Consider the following 18,988-nt stretch of genomic DNA (forward strand, 5'->3'; position numbering starts at 1 on the left):
TCCGCTCCACAGACGTTTATTGAGCACCTACCGCACAGCAGGAGCAGTCCTAGGCATCATCAGGCGGCAGTGAATAAAACCTGCAGGACGCCTGCCTCCAGGGAAGAGGTGACAGCAGTGAACTAGTGATGCGAGGCCTCTAGGTGGTGGTCAGAGCAGCGGGAACACAGCGGGGGGAGCAGCAGAGGCCTGGCCCTGGGAGAACTCTTGCTTGGTTTTCCCCAGAGGCTGGACGTGGCTTGCTTAAGGAGAAGCCCGCAGTACCTGAGGGGCCTCAGGGCAGGCACACGGGGCTCCTCACCTGCTGCCGCCCGGCTCCCCGCTGGGCCAGCCCATTGCTGCCCAACTCGGCTCCTCTGACTGAACCCAGGCCTCAGGGAGCAACCTGAGGCCACGACCCCGGCCCCCACCCACCCACCCAGCCCAGCAGACAGGCAGACAAGTGGGGCCGACCCCAGGCCTTGGGACTTTGGTGTGCAGCTAAAGGCACTTGAAGCTGCCTCCGGGGTTTGGGGCTCCCCAGAGGTCACGGTGATGGCACGGTGCGGGGGGCGGGGGGGCCCAGGCACGAGGACACCAGGGGGAGACCCTGGCAGGCAAAGGGCGGGGCCACGTGCTGGACCGCAGCTCCCTGGCCGTCAGTAGTCAACGCGTGGCAAGAAGCTGCAGTGCACGTGGAGGGCCGGCCCGCAGGCAGGATCAGTAATGCTCCAGCTTCAGGCTCTTGTACAGGCAGCACGTGAAGATCATGCCAAACACCTGAACATGGGGCCAGCGTGAGCGGACGTGGCCGCCAGCACCTCGCGTCCCAGCACCCGCCGGCCCGCCCTGCCGTGCCCGCACCTGCACGCAGGCGATGCCGAGGCCCACGGCCCCGATGATCCTCAGGTGCTCCTGGATGAACGTCTCCAGCTTAGTGATGCAGCCGCCCTGCAGGAGCAGGCCAGGGGTGCGCGCTGAAGGCAGCAAGTCGTCAGGCCCCCTCACCAGCCCCCAGCATCCCGGGGCTCCCCGGGCCCAGGCACGACAGAGCAGAGCCACTGCCCTCAGGGCCCTGGGCGTCTCAGCAAGGCCCCACCGGCCTACCTCCACCTTGTAGATGTTGGAGGCGTGGTCGCGCTGCCCGCAGCCGGCCACCACGGTCTTGCAGCAGCTGTCAGGGACCACGCGGCCACCTGCCTCGCCCGAGCGGATCCACTCGCTGTCCCGCCAGTCCTGCGAGTTGTTGCTGCCGCAGCAGTGGAACTGCAGCGAGGACACAGCCCAGGCTGAGCCCTGAGCGCCCACCCCTGCGGCTGGGGCTCCCGCACGAGTCTGGGGAGGTGCCTCCCTGCGCCACCCACCCACCTCCTGCTGCAGCTTGTCCACAGCGCTGGTCACGCCCTCGTGGCCCAGCTGGTGGTACCGCTTGGTCATGGTGTCCTTCAGGTTCTCCTTGAGCTCTGCGTTCAGCTGGGGTGAGGGGGTGACAGCTTCAGCCACAAAATCTAACACTCTCCAAGGTGGGGCAGAATGCAATGGGCACAGGCGGGAGAGAGGCGCAGGGTCAGGGCTGGGGTCAGACGCATGGCTCGGATGGCCACGGGGAGGGCCGCGGGCAGGGAGGGCGCTCCAGAGCCTGCGGACACCTGCCTCCCCCGCCAGGGCCCCCAAGCAGGCAGCTTGGGTGCTGCAGGCAGGCTGCCCATCCCTGTGATCCGCCCTCCCCCTGGGACCCAGTCCCCACCTCCTGGGCCTGATGCCACGATGCTCAGCGCTGGAGCGCGTGGGGTCCTGTGTGCATGTGCGCGCCCTGCCTGTGTATGTGTGTGTCCCCGTGTGTATGTACACGTCGCCTGCGTGTGCGCATCCATCTCGCACGTGCGTGTCCCCGTGTGTGCCCGTGCACGTCCACGTCGCCCACGGCCCGTCTGTGCCCCTCACCTGCTGGTAGTAGACGTAGGCCAGGGCTCCCGCGATGATCTCCAGCAGGAAGATGACGAGGAGCAGGGTGAAGTACTGGGGGGCGGTGCAGGGGCTCCGTGAGACGGGGCGGGACACGGACACCCCCAGTCCGTGAGGACTCCCCGGGCCCAGGCACAACAGAGCACAGCCACTGCCCTCAGCTCCCAGCAGCCACACGGTGAGGGCTCCAGGCAGCAGGCGAGCGCTGGGGGGCCGCCAGGACCCCCAGTGCTCACTCCCAGGTGTCTTCCCTCTGTTGGCCCAGCTGGGAGGTGGGCACTCACAGGACTGGGCAGGTGGGAAGGGACGCCCCCCCCCCCAGGTGAGCACAGCAGAGTCCATCCTGCGGTGTCACACTCGACCCCCGTCAGTCCCTTCTAACTCCCTCAAGGACCCAGAGCCAGCCCCCGGCAGCCTGGCAGGGAGCCCTGGCAGGTACCCGCAGCCCCACCCCCGCCCCCAGTGCCAGCCACACCCTGCTGACCAGACGCAGCAGGTCCCTCCGCTCCTTGAAGGTGGCGCAGCAGCCCAGAACCCCGGTCACCATGACGACAGCGCCCGCCACCACCAGGATGTAGGCTGTGGCCAGATAGGTGCCCGAGGCCAGCAGGCTGATGTAGTCGCTCTTGAGGGCCAGTGTCCAGATGCCCACGGCCATGACGGCCAGACCAGCCAGCTGTGGGCAGTGCACAGCGGTCACCACACCTGGCCCCAGGTCTGAGCCCCAGGCCAGGCTCCTTTCAAGGCTGGGGAAGGGGGTGCCTCACCCAGAAGCAGCAGTTGAAGGTGAAGAGCAAGTACTTGAGGCAGACGGTGCCACATGTCGTCGTCTTCTCGCCGAACTCGCCCATCCTGCGGCAGGGAGGCGGGGGAGGGCCTGACTGGGAGGATGGCCAGACACCAGTGGGGACAGAAGGAGGGGACACAGATGTCCAGACCAGCCCCAGGTTGGGGCCAAGCCAAGTGCCTGCCCGGGTGAGGGCTCTGGGAGAATGTCCACGGCAACCAGGATGCTTCCTGCGAAGGCCGCTCAGGAACCTCCACCCCACTGCAGCGAGGGCAGCTGGGGTGCCCACAGCCTAGCTGAAGGCCGGGGGGCCAGGCTTCCCTGACCAGAGCCCAGGGCACGGTGAGAGGGGGCCTGGAGGACCCCCAACCATCACGGGCTGACTCACCCCTCTGGCAGCCAGGGTAGGAAGCCCCAGCAGGCACCTCGGGGTGAGCTCATGCAGGCTCCCCACCCCGTCCCAAGCATTCCCCGGGCCCACGTCACAGGTTGGCAGGAACCCACCAGCTGCTGGGGGGGAGGAGGCGCTCCAAGACAGACCGACCTGCCCCTCGCTAGCCTAGTCCCACGGCCTTAGGAAAGCCCCTCAGGGCTCTGTGAAAGGACAGGCCTGCCTTCCTCCCAGTGGGGGCAAGTGGAGCTGGCAGACACACACCCGCCCAGACCTGGGGGGTTCTTCCTGTGCCGGTCCTCGTTGCTGGAATGGGGACAGCCACACCGACCCCAGGGAGAAGTGGAGCTACCGGCTGTGCTCCTCCCCAGAGGCACCCCAGGGCCACCCCACCCACTCTGTTCTGGGGTGTCCGCACTGGGCGGGGAGTGGCTGTGGGACACAGATGGCAGCTGAGCGCCCGGGGCCATGTTTCCAGACAGACACAGCGCTGCCCGCCCACAGCCAAATTTATATCCACCCCGCCCAGCACTCACCTGGCTGGTGGGGATGTCTCTCTCCTCTGTAAGGCAGGCAGACGGAAGTTCCCGCCCGAGGAGCCTCCGCTAGAAGGGCAGGGACAGGTCACAGGTCTGGCTCAACCTGGATGGTCAGGATCCCGCCACCCCTCTCTCTGGCCGACCCAGGCACTGGACCCGAGCTGGCCTTCCAGAGCAGGCAGCGTCCACCCCCTGCCCGTGGCTGAGAGGGGAGCGGCCAGGCCCGGTATTTTGGTCTGGGCCAGGGCGGGGCAGGGCAGAGGACATTTCTGGACAGTCCGATCCAGGGAGGGACCGCACGCCTTCTCCAGGCCCCCGTGAGCCTTGGCACCAGACCTGTCACTGCCCCTTGCCCCACCAAGCAGCAGTAGCTGCAGCCTGGAAAGAAAAAGGCGCAGACCACTAGCACAGCCGGGGTGTGGAAGCCCCACGTGCCGCAGACCTGGGGCTGCCCTGGGGTCCCGGGGAGGCTGCTTCCAGACACAGATCCGGCCCCCACGGCCCGCCCGCCGGCGACCGGCTGAGGAGGGGCCCCTCTTTCCGGGAGTGCCTGGCGGAGATGATCCCCAAGGGAAAGGGCCGGCCAGAAATAGCTCCCGCGGCCCGGGACAGAGCCGCCCCACCCACGTCCCCCGCGGCCCAACCAGCCCTTCGGCGCCCCGCCCCGCCCCGCAAGGTGGGGGACCCCGACTCGGCTCCAGCCAGGCCGGGTGAGGAATTCGCGATGAAGTCACCGCCGCCGCCTCCCCCACGCCGGGGCGAGGCGAACGGCCCGCCCACTCGCACCGGGCGGAGGGGAGGGCACCGGTGTCTGCACACAGTGAGCGGGGTGCTCGGGAGGAGCTCCTGGCCGGAAGGGGCCGCCAGGCCCGTCCGGAGACCCGGGAGGCGCCTCGCCCTCGCCGCCCGGCGGACCCTCTTTCCGCCCGGCCTCCGGGCGCCCGTCTCCCTCCGGAAGCGGCCTGCACGGCCGCCAGGCGCGCGGCTTCTCCCGGCCGGCCGGGCCGGGCGGTGCACTCACCGGCCACGCGTCCGAGTCGGGCCGGCGGCGGCGGTGGCGGCGCAGGCGGCGGCGGCTCGGAGCGCGGAGAATGTGCGGCCGACCGGGCGCTTGCGAGCGCAACGCGCCGGACCGCTCAGGTCCCCGCCCCGGGCCCGGAGGCCCCGCCCACGGCCGCGACGCCGGGCAGGTCCGAACAGCGCTCGGCGCCAGCGGGCGGAACACCAGCGGGGGCGGGCCCCGGGGGTCCGCCCGAGGCGGCGGGGGCTTGGCGGGCTGCGGCCCGGGGGCGCCCACAGCCCCGCCGGCCCATGCCCTCGGGAGGAGCTGCGCTGGGGGAGGGGCGGGAGGCTGCAGGAGTCGACGGAACAGATGCGGGCCTGGGGGGAGTCTCTGGAGGTGCGGTCAGATGCAGACAGGAGCCTCTCTGGGCGCCGTTGGGAGGACGGCCTGGAGGGGAGGCCTGGGGTCAGTGTGAGAGTCCAGTTTGGAGGGCATCGCCTGGGAGTGGTGGGGGGAGGTGAAGGAGAGAGGGCAGAGGCTGCCCACCCGCTGCGCTGGGGCGCTGAGAGCGGGAGTAGAAGGGGAAGGGGAGTCCCAGGTGGGCCCTGAGGCGGCACAGTCGCTGGGAGCGGCTCTGCGTGGACGGTGGCAGCACTCATCCCCAGCTCCCTGCCCGAGGCTCGCGCTGGCAGGGCGGAGGGGCAGGGGGACAGCTCAGGCCTACCCCCGGCGCCTCCACTCAGGACTCCAGTGGGCTGAGCTAGCCCACCCAGGACTGTGTGAGGACTGGCATGGGGAGGGGGTGGCTGACTGAGGCTGGGGGTGGGCAGGGAACCTCGCCTGCTGCTTCCTGGGAGTCAGTGGCCTCAGCCCCTTGGTTCCTACAGCTTTGACGGACAGTGAGGGCTTGGGGACATGACCGGGGACACGCGTGGACGATGGAAATCTCATGCGTGTACCTCTCAAATGTTGTGGCTCCCACACACACACAGGAGGCCGAGGAGGTCGAAGTCAGTGGACTTTATTTGGAAGAGGGAGTTTTCTGCTGGTTTTGATGGGATGGGGGTAGGGTGAGGACCGGCAGGGAGGCACGGTGAGACCCTGACCACCCAGGATTAGTTCCTTCACGTCTGCAAGTCAGGCAGGCCAGGCAACCTACTGGGTAGAACCCACAGCCAGGATGGGCAGCCCCCAGCCACGAGGAGTCGCCTTCAAGGGGCAGCTTCTCCGAGTAACCAAGTAACGCCCAGTGAGTCACTCGGGCTGGTCAGCGGGCACTGGGAAGGTGGCCAGAGCCGCGTCTGGGGGGGCGAGCCCAGCTACTACAACAGCAGGAACAGCAGCAGGTGGGCCCCAGCAGGGGGGCCGTGGTCAGAGCCTTCCTGCGGCCACTGCCCAGCCGCTCGGCCTCACAGACGTCCCTCTCGTCTCGTAGCCTCGTGTTCAGCTCCCTGGGGAATAGGAGTCCAGGGGTTCTAGAGGTCTCAAGAGGCAGCATTCCTAGGTGGGGAATGCAGGCACGGGCTCTGGCGCTCCCTCAGACCAGAAGAGAGGTGTCTGCCTGGAGCTGCAGCATGACGGATGGAGGGCAGACACAAGGAAGGACTTCCTCGCAGTGGGATGGGGCAGTGAGAGGGACTGTTTGGGAGCTAGGAGCTGGGCTGACGCACCTGAGCAGTTCCAGTTGCCGCAGGAGGCTGAGCTTCTCTTTCTGCATGTTCCTCGAGACCGCGACCACGTCTCTGCAGGACGGAGGTGGTGATTTGGGTGCAGGGAGGCTCCTCGGGGTGCCCCACGACCCCCTGGAGGACCCTGCCCCACGGAGACCCTGGAGGCGGGGCTGGGACGGGGTGGGATGGAAGCCCTGGGCTCCAAGCGCGACCCTTCTCGGAGTCCGCCCCTGAGGGCCCAACCGCAGCCCCGCCCCCCAGCACCGTTGGGTTTGCTCCCGACGGCCCAGCAAGTCGCTCTCCAGTCTGCGGAGCTGCTCTTGCACCCCTTCCAGTTGCGCCCGCAGCGCCTCGTTGGCCAGCCACAGCTGGGCGTTCTGCGCCTGCGCCTCCAGCTGCTCGGTGGTCCGGGCCTGCAGCTGCTGTTCCAACTGGGGTGTGGGGGGATCGAGGCTGGAGAGAACCCCCCCCCCACGTCCCCGGGATGCTGCGTTTGCCCCTGACTCCCAACAATTCCGGGGCTGGGAACATAGGCCCAAGGGCCTCAAGGACGCCGGGGAGTAGCATGGGGGACGGTGAGGATGAGGCCTGGGCTGGACCGCTGTGCACGCCTCCCGGCCGGGACCGCCAGGCAGCCGCTCACCTCCCGCTGCCGCAGCCCCGCGCGTTCCAGCTCCTGCTCGCGACTCTGCAGCTCCAGCTCTAGGCGGCTTCTCCGCTCCTCCCGGGGGACGTCCTAGGACGCGCGGGGACACCTGAGCCCCCTTGGCGGCGGAGCGGCAGGGGCGCGGGTGGGACCACTTCGGAGAAGGCGGGGCCGGGGAGACCCGCGCGTCCGGGGTTGGGCTGGGCGCGGGGCGGCGCTGCGGGCCCACCTGACTCCGCAGGCGCCGGCGCTGCTCGCCAAGCTGCCGCTCCATATCTTCGTACAGACATCGCACCGCCCTCTCGTGCTCGCTCTCCCGCCTTCGGGAAACCAGGAGTAAGACAGCTGCTTAGAACCTGCCAGCGGTACAGCCCTCGGCCCCGCCCCTACCACCTCGCAGAGCCCCTCCGCCTGGCCCTCAGGCCGCCCCCAGCCCCCCAGCCCTCACCGCCGCAGCGCCTGCTCCAGGACCTCCCGCTCTCGGGCCGCTTCCTCCAGGCAGGCTGACGCCTGCATCAGAACGTCCTCGAAGGAGCCCAGCAGTTCGGGTCGCTCACGCTGCAGCTGGGTCCAGAGCGTCCGAATTGCCCGCTGCCTGGGGGTGGGGGTGGAGGTGGGCGTGGGGGTGGGGGGTGGGAGGCCAGAGGCTGAAGCTGAAGCGGGGACTCCCCACCCCACCCTGCAGGGTAAGAAGCCCCCAGAGGCCCCCATAGTCTTGCACAAGCTGGGCATCCCTCTCCTGGGTGCTTTCACTCCTGTGGGGGGCCTGTGCCTGTGCGGGGCTTGTGTGGCCAGGAGGTGTGTGTGCGTGGGGTTGTGTCCTTGTGTACACAGGGCTGTGCCTGTGCTGGGCGCAGCCCTGGCTGCTGCCTCCTGAAATGCAAATTCTGTGGGAAATCAGGCCCGGCACGCAGTAGTTGCAGCTGAGAGGGAAGGAGCGGCCCAGACCTGGTCTAGGGACCTTGCCTGGGAACAGACACGCAGGCAACGCGGACAGGCATCATGCAGGCGGACAGAGAGCAGGTGAGGGTGACGGGAGCCGGGCCAGTGCCGACTCACTCGCCCAGGACCCGGGCCACCCCCAGCTGCTCCAGCGCAGAGCAGAATCTCTCCTCGTCCTCCTCCTCCAGGGAGCCCCGGGGGCCTCGCACATCCGACCAGCCCGCCTCGAAGGTTTCCTCTGGAGCCCGAGGAGCCTGGGAGGGCAGAGCACCCGGGGCAGGCTCCACCCCCACCAACTTCCCTGTGGGCATGGGAGGGAGAGATCACCGGGCTTTGGGTCACCACCTCCAGCCCAGCCCACCCCCGCCCCCCGCATATCCTGCCCTTTCTCTGAGCCCAGTTTCCTGTTTTTCTTCCTTATTCTGGTCCGATTCTTGTCCTGGGAATGGGAGGTGACAGCTGGGCTCGGGCCAAAATGAGGCATGCCTGGCTCCCAGTCCCACCTGGGTTTGGGTCAGGGAGCAGGTCATCTCCACATATGCCACAGCATCTGGGGGGCTTCCCGTGGTGCCTGCGTGTACAGACACCAGCCTGTGCTCCGGAGGGAGGCCAGGGAGAAGCACGGCCTGCCACCCTTGTGGGCTGTGGGCCCCACAGAGTCCCATATGTGCCAGCGGAGGGTGTCTGAGCAGCGGGGTAGGGGGTGGGGCTCAGGGGCCGGGCTCACCCAGGCCAAGGCAGAACTCCCGAGCGGTGAGGAAGCCGGTGTGCGCCTGGTCCAGACTTTCGAACACAGCCTCCAGCTGTTCGGGCGTGAGGGGCAGGTCGCTCTGCAGGCCCTGGCCGGGCAAGGATGGCAAGGCTGAGCAGCCAAGGTCAGCCCTGGGGTGGGAGGCCTCTTGGAGCTGGGGGCTCACCTGCAGGTCGTGCCGGGTGATGAAGCCCTTGGCCTCCTTGTCGCACAGCAGAAACAGCTCCTGGGCCTGCTCCAGTGTCGCTGCCAGTGGCCCTGGGGCGTGCCCCTTGTCCCACCCCTCCTCCTCCTGGTTCTCCCCAGCCCCAGGCTTCCCGGGGCTGGCCATGGCGGGGGTCTCAGCCTTGGGCACTGTGAAGCCAAGGAGAAGTCAGGGCCTGAGCAGAGCTGAGAAATGAGGGGAGAGGAGAAGTGTAGGCAAAGAGGGTGACGGGCAAAGGTGGCTGAGGGCTAAGGTGGAGCGGTGGGGATGGGAAGGTGGAGGCCCAGAGAGGAGGGGCAGCTGGGGGAGGTGTGGCCCAATTGCAGGTGGTGGGGCTGGCGCAAGGTGGCATGGGTGGAGCCTGCAGGCTCAGGGCCACCCAGGGAGCCAGCCGGTGCACGAGAGGATGTGCTGGGGGGCGGGGGCAGGGGTGGGGGGGCAGCTATAGATCTTGTGATGGAAAATGAGGAGGTGGGGGCTTGGGTGAGTGAATGGTCAGCCGCAGAGAAGCTGAACAGGTCCTGGAGTCGGGGCCTGGAGACTGGGAGGGCCGGGCTGGGCCAGTGGGAGTGTCAGCCTATCCCGGCTGATAGAGTCCTTAGCCTCTGAGTCTGGGCCTCTGGGCCTTGCTTCCAGCCAGCTGGCAGGCGGGGGAGCTCCTCCCTCCCTGCCTGCAGCCCCGCCCACCGGCACCAGGCCCCAAGGGGTGCAGGTGCAGGGTCCAGCCTGGGCCACGATGCCTTCTGTGGCCCTTGTCAGGAGTAAGCTCAGAGTCTAGCTTAACAGGCTCTCCTGCTGGCACTATGCTCTCCGCCAGACTGGCCTCCCTCCCCATGGGGGCGCCCTGCCCCCTAATCAGACCATCTGTCATTCCCACGACACCTGGACCCCAGAGTTCCCAAAGCTAACCCCCAGCGTGGCGACAGCCCCCGGCCTGGGACCCTGTGGTCCTCGCCCCCCAGTCCAGGACTGTGATTCTCTCTCCCCACCCATTCCTGGGGGATGCGGGAGGCGACCTCCAAGAGGGCAGGGCTGAGAAAGGCGGAGAGGAGGGGACACAGGGGCGGAGACGTCTCCGCCTCACGCCGTCGCCTTCCCCGGGCGGGCTCCACGGGACCGGGGGACCATCCCAGCTGGAAGCTGCGCTGTGGCCGGGCCGGGGAGCGGGGGGGGGGGGGGGGGGAAGGGCTGCCTGAGCCCCCGCACCCTGGGACCTAGCCCACTCTGCCCCTGCAGTGCGTGTCCCAAGGGGCCCCGGAGTCCCTGACCACGACACGCGGGGATCGGCGCGCCTGGCGGTGACGGGGGTTGCGGGGCCAATGCGGGCGGGGGGACGGGCCGGGCGGCTACCTGCGAGCTTTGCCACCGCACCTGCTGCACACCAGGCTGTTCTCCTGCGGGCACCGGGACCCCGGCAGCGATGGCCCTGGCGGAGCCGCCGCCGCGTCCCCCCCGTGTCCCCGCCTCTCGGCATTGCCCCGGTGGCCCAGCGCTCGCCTCATAGCCCGCCCCGCCCCCGCGTACGGCCCGACCCCCGAGTGTCTGTCCTGGCAGAGTCCGAGCGCAGAGTGGGGGGATGACCCTGGGGACCCTTCCTGCACAGGGCCAAAGTTGGGGGGCAGTCCTCAGGATCCCGATTTAAGGCGCCAAAGTGTGTGCACGAAGAAGGCAGGAAATAGACCAAAATATTCTCAACGCTTTTCTCTAGAAGTGGGGTGACTTTCCTTTCTTCCCTATACTTCTCCAATTTTCTTTTTCCATTTTTAAACAATAAACGCGTACTATACAAGAAAATGGTACTTAAATCAGCGGCATAGATGCCTGGGCGTGTGAGGGTGAGTGGCTGGGGGTGGGGGGAGCAGAAGGAGGTCCTCGTCTCAGCAGGTGCCCCAAGCACTCCTTTGGGGGCATAGCCCTGACTCAGGTTCCTGTTGGGGTAGGGCTGCCAGAAGGTTCTGGGTGGGGCCTGTGTGTGACCTTCCTGAGGTGGGGGGGAGAAAAATCTCGTCATCTTCCCAGGGGTCCTCCTCCCCGGCCCCAGCCTGGCACCCACCTGGAGGGGCTGGCCTGGCAGAGCTGTCCGGGCAGCGCTGGGGTGCTGGAGGCCTCTGCCTCTTCAGGGGCCTGGGATCCTGCTCAACTAGAACAGGTTGGGCCTATAGGACAGGACCTTGAGACCAAGGTGGGGGTGGCCCCTGGCACAGGTGCACGGGGACTTGCTGAGCCGGCTCTCCCAGTCCTGCAGTCGCACTACCGACCGTTATTGTTGGCTGGAGGCTACTGCCGCTGCCCCGTGCCTCGAGGAGAAAGGGCAGGAGGGCAGGTGCCGGCTGAACCCGGCAGCACTAAGCGCTCTGGACCTCCAGCCAAGTGCCCAGCTCTGCTCAGGCGCCCGTTACCCCATGGGCCCTTTTGATCACCAAGGAGGGCTGGTTACATCCCCTCAGACTGCCCAGGCAGGGCAGAGAAGGCCTTCGGGAAACCTCATCCCCCCCAGAACAGGATCCAGCCCCCTTTGGCGCACACCTCGCCCCGCCCAACGTTCCAGATCCCTCCTGTATACCTGCAGGAGACTGGGGACACAGTGGGGGGGGAGGGGGACAGGGGAACGAGGTGTGTGCACCTCGCAGTGAGGCTCATGGGTGACAAGGGCAAGACCCGCACCACCCACAGAGCCTTGGGCCAAACACCCCCAGTGGAGCAGGCCCCCAGAGCTCAGCTTGGGAAATCAGCGCCACGCCCCCAGGGCACCATGGAGCAGAGGTGCAGACACCACCTCGGTAAGAAACTAAAGAGTTCTGTTTTTATCTTGCAAGGATCTTGGTCCCCGATACTTCCACTGGCCCTTAGAAAGCTGTGCCCAAGGGTCCCAGGCAGAGGAGCAGGCTGAAGCCTAGGAAGCCCGCAGTGCTTTGAGGAGGGAGCCCCAGGCCCGGCTGGCAGGGCCGGAGTGCCAGGCTCCAGGAGAGCGGGAGCCCAGGAAGTACTGGCCTGAGGCTGGACGCTGTGGGGGTCAGCTGGGGGCGGCGGGGGTGGGGAGGCGTCACCAACGAGTGAAGGAGGTAAGGCTGAGCGGCGGCATTTATTACATCTGCTTTGGCAAAAATAAATAATTCACACACATGCTTCGGCCAAATGAGAAAAATGTAGAGGGAGGAACAGGTGCAAAGTTCTCAGCAGTAATACTGCACTCGCGGGTGTGGGTGCTGGGCAGGGGCCGCAGGTGCAGGAGCCCCCAGCCCCAGGGCGGGGCCTGCAAGGGGAGGTTAAGGCACAGACAGGGGGCCCTCTGCGAGGGGAGGGCTACTCCACTCCCCTCCCTCCTCAGTGCAGCGAGTTAGTGGTTGGTTGACAGCAAAGCCCCCTCGGGCAGCGTGAGGGACCCCCCATCTCCTCTCTCTGCTGGCCCCGTGGCCCCACCTCACGGGGCAGGGAAGCTGGGGGGCCCGGCCCTCGGCACCGGGGGCGGGGAAGGCCGGAGTGGGCAGCTCTCAGCAAGGGGGCGAGCTGGGCGGGTGCTGCGGGGGCACGAGGGCCACGCCGGCAGGGGTGCGCATGCGCAGGGCGTCCTGCGGGAAGGCCACGTTGGTGCAGAAGAGGCCCAGCAGCAGCTGCCGCTGGCACTCCTCCCACTTCGCCAGCACGTCCCCCAGCGACAGGCTGTTGCGCATCCAGCTGGGCAGCGCCTCGCTGTAGACGGCACAGGACAGCGGCACGGAGGGCAGCGACCGGGTGCGGCGCAGCTCCGCCTGCTCCGACAGCCTGCGGGCAGGGAAAGGACCGAGGGAGGGAGGGAGGGCTTTCGTGGGGGCCCCTGAAGCTGCAGGCGGGGTGGACAGGGCAGCAAGGAGCTCACCTGGAGGGCAGGTGGCTGCCCAGCTTCCTCTTGGCGCGCATCACCAGGTACTGGCAGATGCTGCCCGTCTGCTCCTTCATCCAGCGGATGTCCTCGGGAACGTCGGGCAACCACTCCAGCAAGCTGGGGCGGGGCACAAGGCATGGCCTCAGGGGCTGCGGCCCAAACCTCACACCCGCCCCAGCCCACCTCCGTCTGTGCCTGGCTTCTGTGCCCGACGTGGCATCTCTGCAGCCCCTTAAACCGGCCGCCTTTTTCTTCCCTCGAGTGCCCACCACCCGGGGATGACCCAGAGTTCGTCCCTGCACCCCTTCCCCCTGCCCCGCACCGGATGGTAAAGGACACGGCGCTCTCCAGCGGCAGAGTGTAGGGCACCATCATGGCCGTGGCCAGACGCACGGGCAGCATGTTGGAGAGCGTGGTCAGCAGGTCCGTGGGTTCCATGCAGGCGTCCAGCAGGGCTGTGGGTGCAGGAGGGAGGTTGGTGCGAGGTCGGCAGGGGAGGGAGGTGGAGCCCAGGACCCCTCTGCCCCCCATCCCCCCAGGTCCCCCCGCTCCCGCCAACCCCACATGCCCTCGTTGAGCCTCGAGGGCAGGTGCTCGAGGATGTGATCCTCCCCAGGTGGCTGCAAGTGGTCCTTCACTCCGGTCCTCTCCGTGGCCACCTCGGCCTCCTGTGCGTCCTCATCCTCGGGGGCAGGAGGGCGGGCGGGAGGCAGCGCCAGCAAGGGGTCGGGCCGGTTCAGGAGGCCTGGGGTGGGGCGGGGGGGGGGACCCGATAGGCGATCAGCACGGCTGAGGCTGGCTGGCCCACAGAGGACGGCCACGCAGAGCCCACCCGGCTGCCCAGGCAGCCCCCACGCACCGTTCCGCCGCAGGAAGCGCAGGCCATCCCTGTAGCCCTGCTTGCACATCTCTCGAAGCACCTGAGGCAGGGGGATGCATAAACTGGGGCAGGGGAGCCAGACGTGCCTGATAGAGTCCCCAGTGTCCCTGAACCACCACCCCACCCTGCCCCACTGCAAGCTAACTTGGATTCAGGACCAGGTCCAGGGTGGACAGAGGCTGGACGGGTTGCCCCAGTGGAGAGGCTGTGCGGGCTGTAGCCGGGAGAGGCCCCCGGGGAGCCGCCCCCGGCACCCCCGGTGCCCGGCGGGGAGGTCTGGCCTCACCAGGGGCTCGGGCGGGAACAGGGCCTTGGAGAGACGGTAGAGGTTGCGCAGGTTGAACTGGATGCTGGTGTTGGTGACGCGCAGCTCGTGGATGTTGGTGGAGCTGTCCTGTGGGCAGATGTCACTCTCGCCCGAGAACGGGGACACTGTGATGGTGTTCTTGAGCTCGTAGAGCGGCAGGTTGTCTGAGATGCCGCCATCCACGTAGCGCTGTGGCAGGGACACGGGGTCACACGGGGACAGGCCTGCAGGGTGAGCTGGGCTGCCCCCCAGCCACCTCAGGCCCCCCCCAGTGGCTATTTCATTTGGGCGTTTCACCCACTGGGCACTGGCCACTGAGCAGATGGCCAGACAGTGGGGGGTGGGGAACAGCCACAGGAAAGGTGCATCTGCGCAGGGCTGGCCTGGGTCTTGAGTAACTCTGGGGGAAGTGAGGCAACGGGCAGAGGCAGGAGTGAGGGGCCGGCGTAGGGAGGCACAGATGGCTTCCTCCCCGCCTCCCTGTCCCACAGCCCACAGAGGAGCAGACTCTTGTCACCCAGGGAAGGCGCCCAGGAGATACTCACTACCCCCTGGAGGGAAGGAGGAATGAGGCCACAGTACACAGGGATGAAAGTGCTGCAGACGTTGGCCTGTGGGGCAGGGACAGAGGGAGACAGTGAGCAGGGGCCTTGGGGTCCCTACTGAACCCCCAGTGCGGCCCCCAGGGCCCACCTGGATGAGCTCCTCCTTGGAGTTGAACTGGGTTATAATGACGTTCTCGCCATCGGAGACGCGGGTCAGGGAGATGCCCAGGCGGCCGCTGGCGCGCTCGTGGCCGTCAGCAGGCAGGGTCTTTAGCAGGCAGCCCCGAATGATCTTCACCAGGTTGAAGGAAGGGTGCAGTGGGCCCAAGAAGCGCTTCCGGGCCTCCTTCGACACCTCAATGATGTTGGCGCCAGCCTCCCCTGGAGCAGCAGGGGCAAGGGTCAGGGGCCAGCACTCCTGGGCTTCGCACACTCCCCAGGGCTCCAGACCCAGGGTCCACGGCACAGACTCTCGGCACCCCTTTCTACCCTAGAGGAGTCTCAGCGTCCACCGTGGAGCCTGGCCCACAGCTGGGGCTTCTGCCACCTGCTCCTGGGGAGAGAGGGGCTGCTGGGAGGGCAGACAGCTGGGGCCACGACTTACCCTCTGCCCGTATTTCCCAACTGCCCGCCCTGATCTGTGAGTCACTGGGCCTGGCATGACATGGCGCCCAGCCCCCACCCCGGGGAAGGGTAGAAGGCAGAGGCTCAGCTCTGACCAGGCTCAGCCTTCACCGCTTGGCCGGATCCAGATGCACCGACCCCAGCGCAGCCCAGGGGCCCCACAGGCCCAGGGGCCTGAGGTTGGACGTAGCGGGGCCGCATCACCTGGGGAAGCACACTCGCATCCCACTGCAGCCAAGAGCAAGCAACCCCCCGACACTCCTCCTGGGGGCCCATGGGCACTGGCCTGGGACAAAGCCAGGGTGGGAGCAGGCCCAGGGCTAGTCAGGGAGCAGCAAGGCCTTGGGGAGGAGCTGAGGACCATCCCCCAGGTCAGGAGGGGGGGCAGCGTGGAGCCAACACCCGCCAAGTTGTGGGGACTCCAGCTGCCCAAGACCACTCCCACCCGTGAGAAAGAGGATTCTTGGGAGTGGGGAGGGGGAGGCGCCATGGGACCATGTCCTCAACGAGGTACCACGGACCTGAGACCAGCACGGCGGTCTGGGAAGCACTGGCCTGAAAGCCTCCGTGAGGAGGAGGGGCAGGGCCACAGTGGTGAATTCCCAGGTCCCAAGAATGCAGAGCTGTGCTCCCTGCACCCCACCCTCCTCAGGGGAAAGGCCACCGGCAGGGTGCAGAGGAGAACACTGGACAGGCTCCTGATGGGCAGGGCATTCCAGAAGCTCATGACCCCTCTGTTACTTTGGCTGCCCTAGTCGGCTGGGGGCCGGGCAGCACTCCCAGGACTCCTGGAGGACTCCGTGTGCTGTAAACATCACTCGCGCTGGCCGCCGGAAGCGTGTGGGTGGAGGAAGCCGACTCCGGGGCTGCAGAGTCCTAAAGCACCTCTCACCCCACGGGGTGGGCAAAAACGTCTGGCCGCAGTCCACAGAGGGCCCGAGGCCCACAGTGGGCCGTGCGCCAGGAAGGCGAGGGCGGCAGAGAGCTTGCGCTGGACGGGCCCACGCCTGACCTGCCGGCTCCTCCTCTAGGCGCCCTCGGGAGGCACCAGGCCACAGTGCCCGGACGCGCTCCTCAGAGGCCAACCCTTTCCCAGCCCCGGGGCCATGGCAGTCCGGAATGCCGTAGCCCCACGAGACAGTGACCGCTGCCACCCGGCCGGATGCCCGGGGCAGGAGGACGGCCTAGGCCTCTCCCCCGACTCTCGCGGTCCCGCCCACGAACTACTTTCTCTTTCCAACGAAAGAGCTCGTGCTGCACCTGCCCGCCCCCCAACCTTTGCGCCCGAGGGGCGGGTCCTAGGCGGCAGCCTCCACTCAGAGGCGCACAGGGCCCTACCCCAATCCCCGGGCACCCTCGGAGGAAAACAAGGCAGGCCCCGCCCCTCGTCGGCGTCCGGCATTGGAGCCTCGGTCGGGGTCCCGGGCAGAGACCCCAAGGCCCCCACGGTCCCCGCGGCCCGGCCCGCTGCTCTGTGCGGACGGAGCGGGGCGCTCCGCGCTCACGAAGACCACACGCCAGCCCCCGCCGGCCCCGCTCACCCAGGCAGGCCCCGGTGACCAGCGCCGTGGCCGTGAGCGCCCCGGCCGAGGCGCCGTAGATGTGCGTGGCGTTGGCCACCAGGAAGGACGCGTGCTCGCGGAGGCAGGAGGCCACGCCGATGTGGTAGACACCGAGGAAGCCGCAGCCTGCGAACGAGATGTTCCACGTCGTCTCCCTGGGGAACATCGCGGCGGCCCGCCGGGCTTCCGGGCTCCGCGGGCGGCCGGCCTCGCTGTGCGCCGCGCGCTCGCCGCTCGCTCTGGAGCCGGGGCCAGAGCCGGCAGGCCGGCCCCGCAGTCGCTGTGGCTCGCGGTCTCAGCCGGCGGAGTTGGAGAAGCTGCCGGGGGAGGAGGCGGAGGCGGCGATTTTAGCGGGGGGCGGGGCGGAGCCGGCACGCGCGGCCCAATTGGGGCGCGCGGGGAACGGCCGCGCCCTCGGGGCGGGCCCTGGAGCCCCGTCCCTGGCCCCGAGGGCCCACCCAGGTCGAAGCCCGGCCCCGAGGCCACGCCCCTCTCCGGAAGCCCGTCTCGACCCAGAGACCCCGCCCGGAGCCCCGGCCCAGGCTCTGAGACCCCCTCCCCGCCCCCCCACCACCACCTCGCCGCCCGCTGTCCAGGCCACTGGGCCCTGAGACGCGACACCTGCGGCCCCGCCAAAGACACTGGCCAGGCCCGGACGAGAGTCCAAAACCTTGACCTCCCGCTGCCTCCCCACCTCCCCACCCCGCCATCGTCGACGGCGGGAGGGGACACCAAGTGGCCCAGAGGTGTGGGGATGGTCGAGCTCAGGTCCAGGACGACCGCAGTCTGAGCTGGATACCCACGAGGGGAGGGCCCTGCTGTCTGGGCAGCATCCGCCCCCTCCCTCGGGGGTCGGCCTACAACACCAACCCGGGACACTGCGGAGCTCGCCGAGGGTCAGGGACCTGAAGGACCCACCGACTCATCCACAGACTTACTTACCCATGAACATACAGGGCGCACGCGAATCACACACAGACCTCTAGAGATAACACCGGCGTGGTAGACCACACCGGACATCCCGACCCAGCCCTGCCCGCCACGCGCCCAGCTCCACCTTGGCACTAACCTGGGTTCGACCTGCGTCCTGCCCCAGCTCCTCAGGCTGTGGGGTCTACGTGGGTATGACTCAAGCCCTGTCCCGCCTAATTGCCCCAACAGGTGGAACATTCCTGGTGATGTCACCTCCTGCCCGCTTCCGCGTTTTTCTCCTGGACTGTAGGGCAGGCCTAAACTGGCTTGGATCCAGGGGCCAGCCCTGCACCTCACCCCACCTCCCAAACGAGGGGCTTGTCTGTGCTGGGCAGTGGGCAGCCAGTGTGCATCTGTCTCCCCAGGAACACTAGCTCCTCTGGCTGGAGCTTGGCTCAGGACCCAGCTTGGGGCTGCACGACCCCCAGCCCCGAGGCCCAGGTGAAGCCAGAGCAGGGCCTCCCCAGCACAGGGCCTTCTGGCGTCACGCCCCCCAGTCCTCAGCCTCTGTGCTCCAAGCCACCCATGCTTAGCACCATGTGCGCCTGGCATGGTGGCCAGCACGGGTGCCCGTGAGCAGTGAGCAAAGTCAACACAGACCCTGCCCCACTTGGGGGAGGGAGTGGGAGCGATGGTTTCTATTAAGTTCAGATAAGGACTGAGAAGGGCGAAGAGGCGTGTGGACACTATTAACATGGGAAAGCAAAGGGCCACCCACCTACAGGACGTTCAAAGGCCCTGGGTGGGGGAATTAGGAGAGGGGAGCCCAGGTCTGGGTGCTGTGGGTGCTGGGAATGGGGAAGGCAGGGGGGATGAGGGAATTTGACTTAGAACCCCAAATGCTTGGGTGGGATGGAGGCGCAGGGCAGAGGATGTGGCCCCATGAGGGTGACTGAGCCCTTGGGGATGCTGCTGGATGCAGCAGGGGACAAGGGGTGTGACACAGTGGGGATGGAACAGACCCCCAGGGCCAGCCTGCAAAGTTCAGGGGTTCACCAGGGTGCCAAGGAGGACCGGGACGGTGCTGAGCCAGGAACCTAAGCAGGCCATCCCTGCAACCTGCTCCGAGGGAAGGGCAGAGCCCGTGCCCTCCCCGTTTCCAAGGGGCTGTGGGGCTTGGAGGGTGGCACTACCCCCATGCCGGGAGACCTCTGCTCCCATTTCCACACCCTAGCTGACTTGTTTTGGGTACATATCTCTCCCTCCCACCAGGCCCCAGGAGCTCTGCAGCCAGGAACTGGGTGGCTCTTCCTAGAATCCTGGCTGGGGGTGGGAGTGGGCCTGCCCCCCTCCCCGTCTGCACAGAGGAGAAGCCCTGGTATCTGCTGACTGCCAGGGAGGTCCCTGGCCTGCCCCCA

The 18,988-nt window shown here is 67.7% G+C and overlaps 3 protein-coding genes across 12 annotated transcripts; all 3 read right to left on the reverse strand.

Annotated features, from left to right (window-relative positions):
• Positions 1 to 4,812, reverse strand: CD151 (CD151 molecule (Raph blood group)). Of its 4 annotated transcripts, none has more exons than XM_082661355.1 (9): positions 4,683 to 4,812; positions 3,659 to 3,727; positions 2,712 to 2,821; positions 2,429 to 2,620; positions 1,924 to 1,998; positions 1,348 to 1,452; positions 1,087 to 1,245; positions 844 to 930; positions 1 to 759 (listed from the first exon to the last, which is right to left on the reverse strand). In XM_082661355.1, exons 3-9 carry the CDS (start codon positions 2,793 to 2,795, stop codon positions 700 to 702), a joined length of 762 nt encoding a protein of 253 aa, XP_082517481.1. In that variant the 5' UTR covers positions 2,796 to 2,821; positions 3,659 to 3,727; positions 4,683 to 4,812; the 3' UTR covers positions 1 to 699. The 4 variants fall into 4 exon arrangements, with proteins under 4 accessions (XP_082517481.1, XP_082517479.1, XP_082517480.1 ...); XM_082661353.1 differs by having other exon boundaries at positions 2,712 to 2,796; positions 4,683 to 4,806; XM_082661354.1 differs by lacking the exon at positions 4,683 to 4,812 and adding an exon at positions 4,104 to 4,255 and having other exon boundaries at positions 2,712 to 2,796.
• Positions 4,813 to 5,703: 891 nt separating this feature from the next.
• CRACR2B (calcium release activated channel regulator 2B) lies at positions 5,704 to 9,264 on the reverse strand. Of its 6 annotated transcripts, none has more exons than XM_082660375.1 (9): positions 8,840 to 9,264; positions 8,650 to 8,761; positions 8,040 to 8,223; positions 7,429 to 7,575; positions 7,210 to 7,300; positions 6,978 to 7,070; positions 6,599 to 6,765; positions 6,335 to 6,406; positions 5,704 to 6,115 (listed from the first exon to the last, which is right to left on the reverse strand). In XM_082660375.1, the coding sequence occupies exons 1-9, from the start codon at positions 9,002 to 9,004 to the stop codon at positions 5,932 to 5,934; spliced, it is 1,215 nt and encodes a 404-aa protein (XP_082516501.1). In that variant the 5' UTR covers positions 9,005 to 9,264; the 3' UTR covers positions 5,704 to 5,931. The 6 variants fall into 6 exon arrangements, with proteins under 6 accessions (XP_082516501.1, XP_082516504.1, XP_082516506.1 ...); XM_082660378.1 differs by having other exon boundaries at positions 5,931 to 6,115; positions 6,599 to 6,787; XM_082660380.1 differs by having other exon boundaries at positions 6,039 to 6,164.
• A 2,677-nt stretch (positions 9,265 to 11,941) lies between these two features.
• PNPLA2 (patatin like domain 2, triacylglycerol lipase) lies at positions 11,942 to 17,794 on the reverse strand. 2 transcript variants are annotated; one of them, XM_082660617.1, is made up of 10 exons: positions 17,728 to 17,794; positions 16,638 to 16,975; positions 14,621 to 14,853; positions 14,473 to 14,538; positions 13,907 to 14,116; positions 13,600 to 13,660; positions 13,300 to 13,485; positions 13,063 to 13,195; positions 12,735 to 12,857; positions 11,942 to 12,640 (listed from the first exon to the last, which is right to left on the reverse strand). In XM_082660617.1, the coding sequence occupies exons 2-10, from the start codon at positions 16,822 to 16,824 to the stop codon at positions 12,370 to 12,372; spliced, it is 1,470 nt and encodes a 489-aa protein (XP_082516743.1). In that variant the 5' UTR covers positions 16,825 to 16,975; positions 17,728 to 17,794; the 3' UTR covers positions 11,942 to 12,369. The 2 variants fall into 2 exon arrangements, with proteins under 2 accessions (XP_082516743.1, XP_082516744.1); XM_082660618.1 differs by having other exon boundaries at positions 13,309 to 13,485; positions 17,728 to 17,788.
• Positions 17,795 to 18,988: the final 1,194 nt, after the last annotated feature.

This window comes from Grampus griseus, assembly GCF_964374135.1.
Source record: "Grampus griseus genome assembly, chromosome: 8".
Classification (NCBI taxonomy): Eukaryota; Metazoa; Chordata; class Mammalia; order Artiodactyla; family Delphinidae; genus Grampus; species Grampus griseus.

Bases quoted from the DNA above. Each gene is read 5' to 3' on its own strand.
- CRACR2B (XM_082660375.1), bottom strand. From the start codon at position 9,004: ATGGCCAGCCCCGGGAAGCCTGGGGCTGGGGAGAACCAGGAGGAGGAG. The intron at 6,766-6,977 runs GTGAGCGGCTGC...CCCACACCCCAG, and splicing joins CGGGGCTGCGGCAGCGGGAG to TTGGAACAGCAGCTGCAGGC. The intron at 6,116-6,334 runs GTGCGTCAGCCC...CCTATTCCCCAG, and splicing joins CGGCAACTGGAACTGCTCAG to GGAGCTGAACACGAGGCTAC.
- PNPLA2 (XM_082660617.1), bottom strand. From the start codon at position 16,824: ATGTTCCCCAGGGAGACGACGTGGAACATCTCGTTCGCAGGCTGCGGC. The intron at 14,117-14,472 runs GTGAGTATCTCC...TCCCTGCCACAG, and splicing joins CTCCTTCCCTCCAGGGGGTA to CGCTACGTGGATGGCGGCAT. The intron at 13,196-13,299 runs GTTGGCGGGAGC...CTGCACCCACAG, and splicing joins GCTCAACGAGGGCATGTGGG to CCCTGCTGGACGCCTGCATG.
- CD151 (XM_082661355.1), bottom strand. From the start codon at position 2,795: ATGGGCGAGTTCGGCGAGAAGACGACGACATGTGGCACCGTCTGCCTC. The intron at 1,453-1,923 runs GTGAGGGGCACA...CCCTCACCCCAG, and splicing joins CCTACGTCTACTACCAGCAG to CTGAACGCAGAGCTCAAGGA. The intron at 1,246-1,347 runs GTGGGTGGGTGG...TCCTCGCTGCAG, and splicing joins TGGACAAGCTGCAGCAGGAG to TTCCACTGCTGCGGCAGCAA.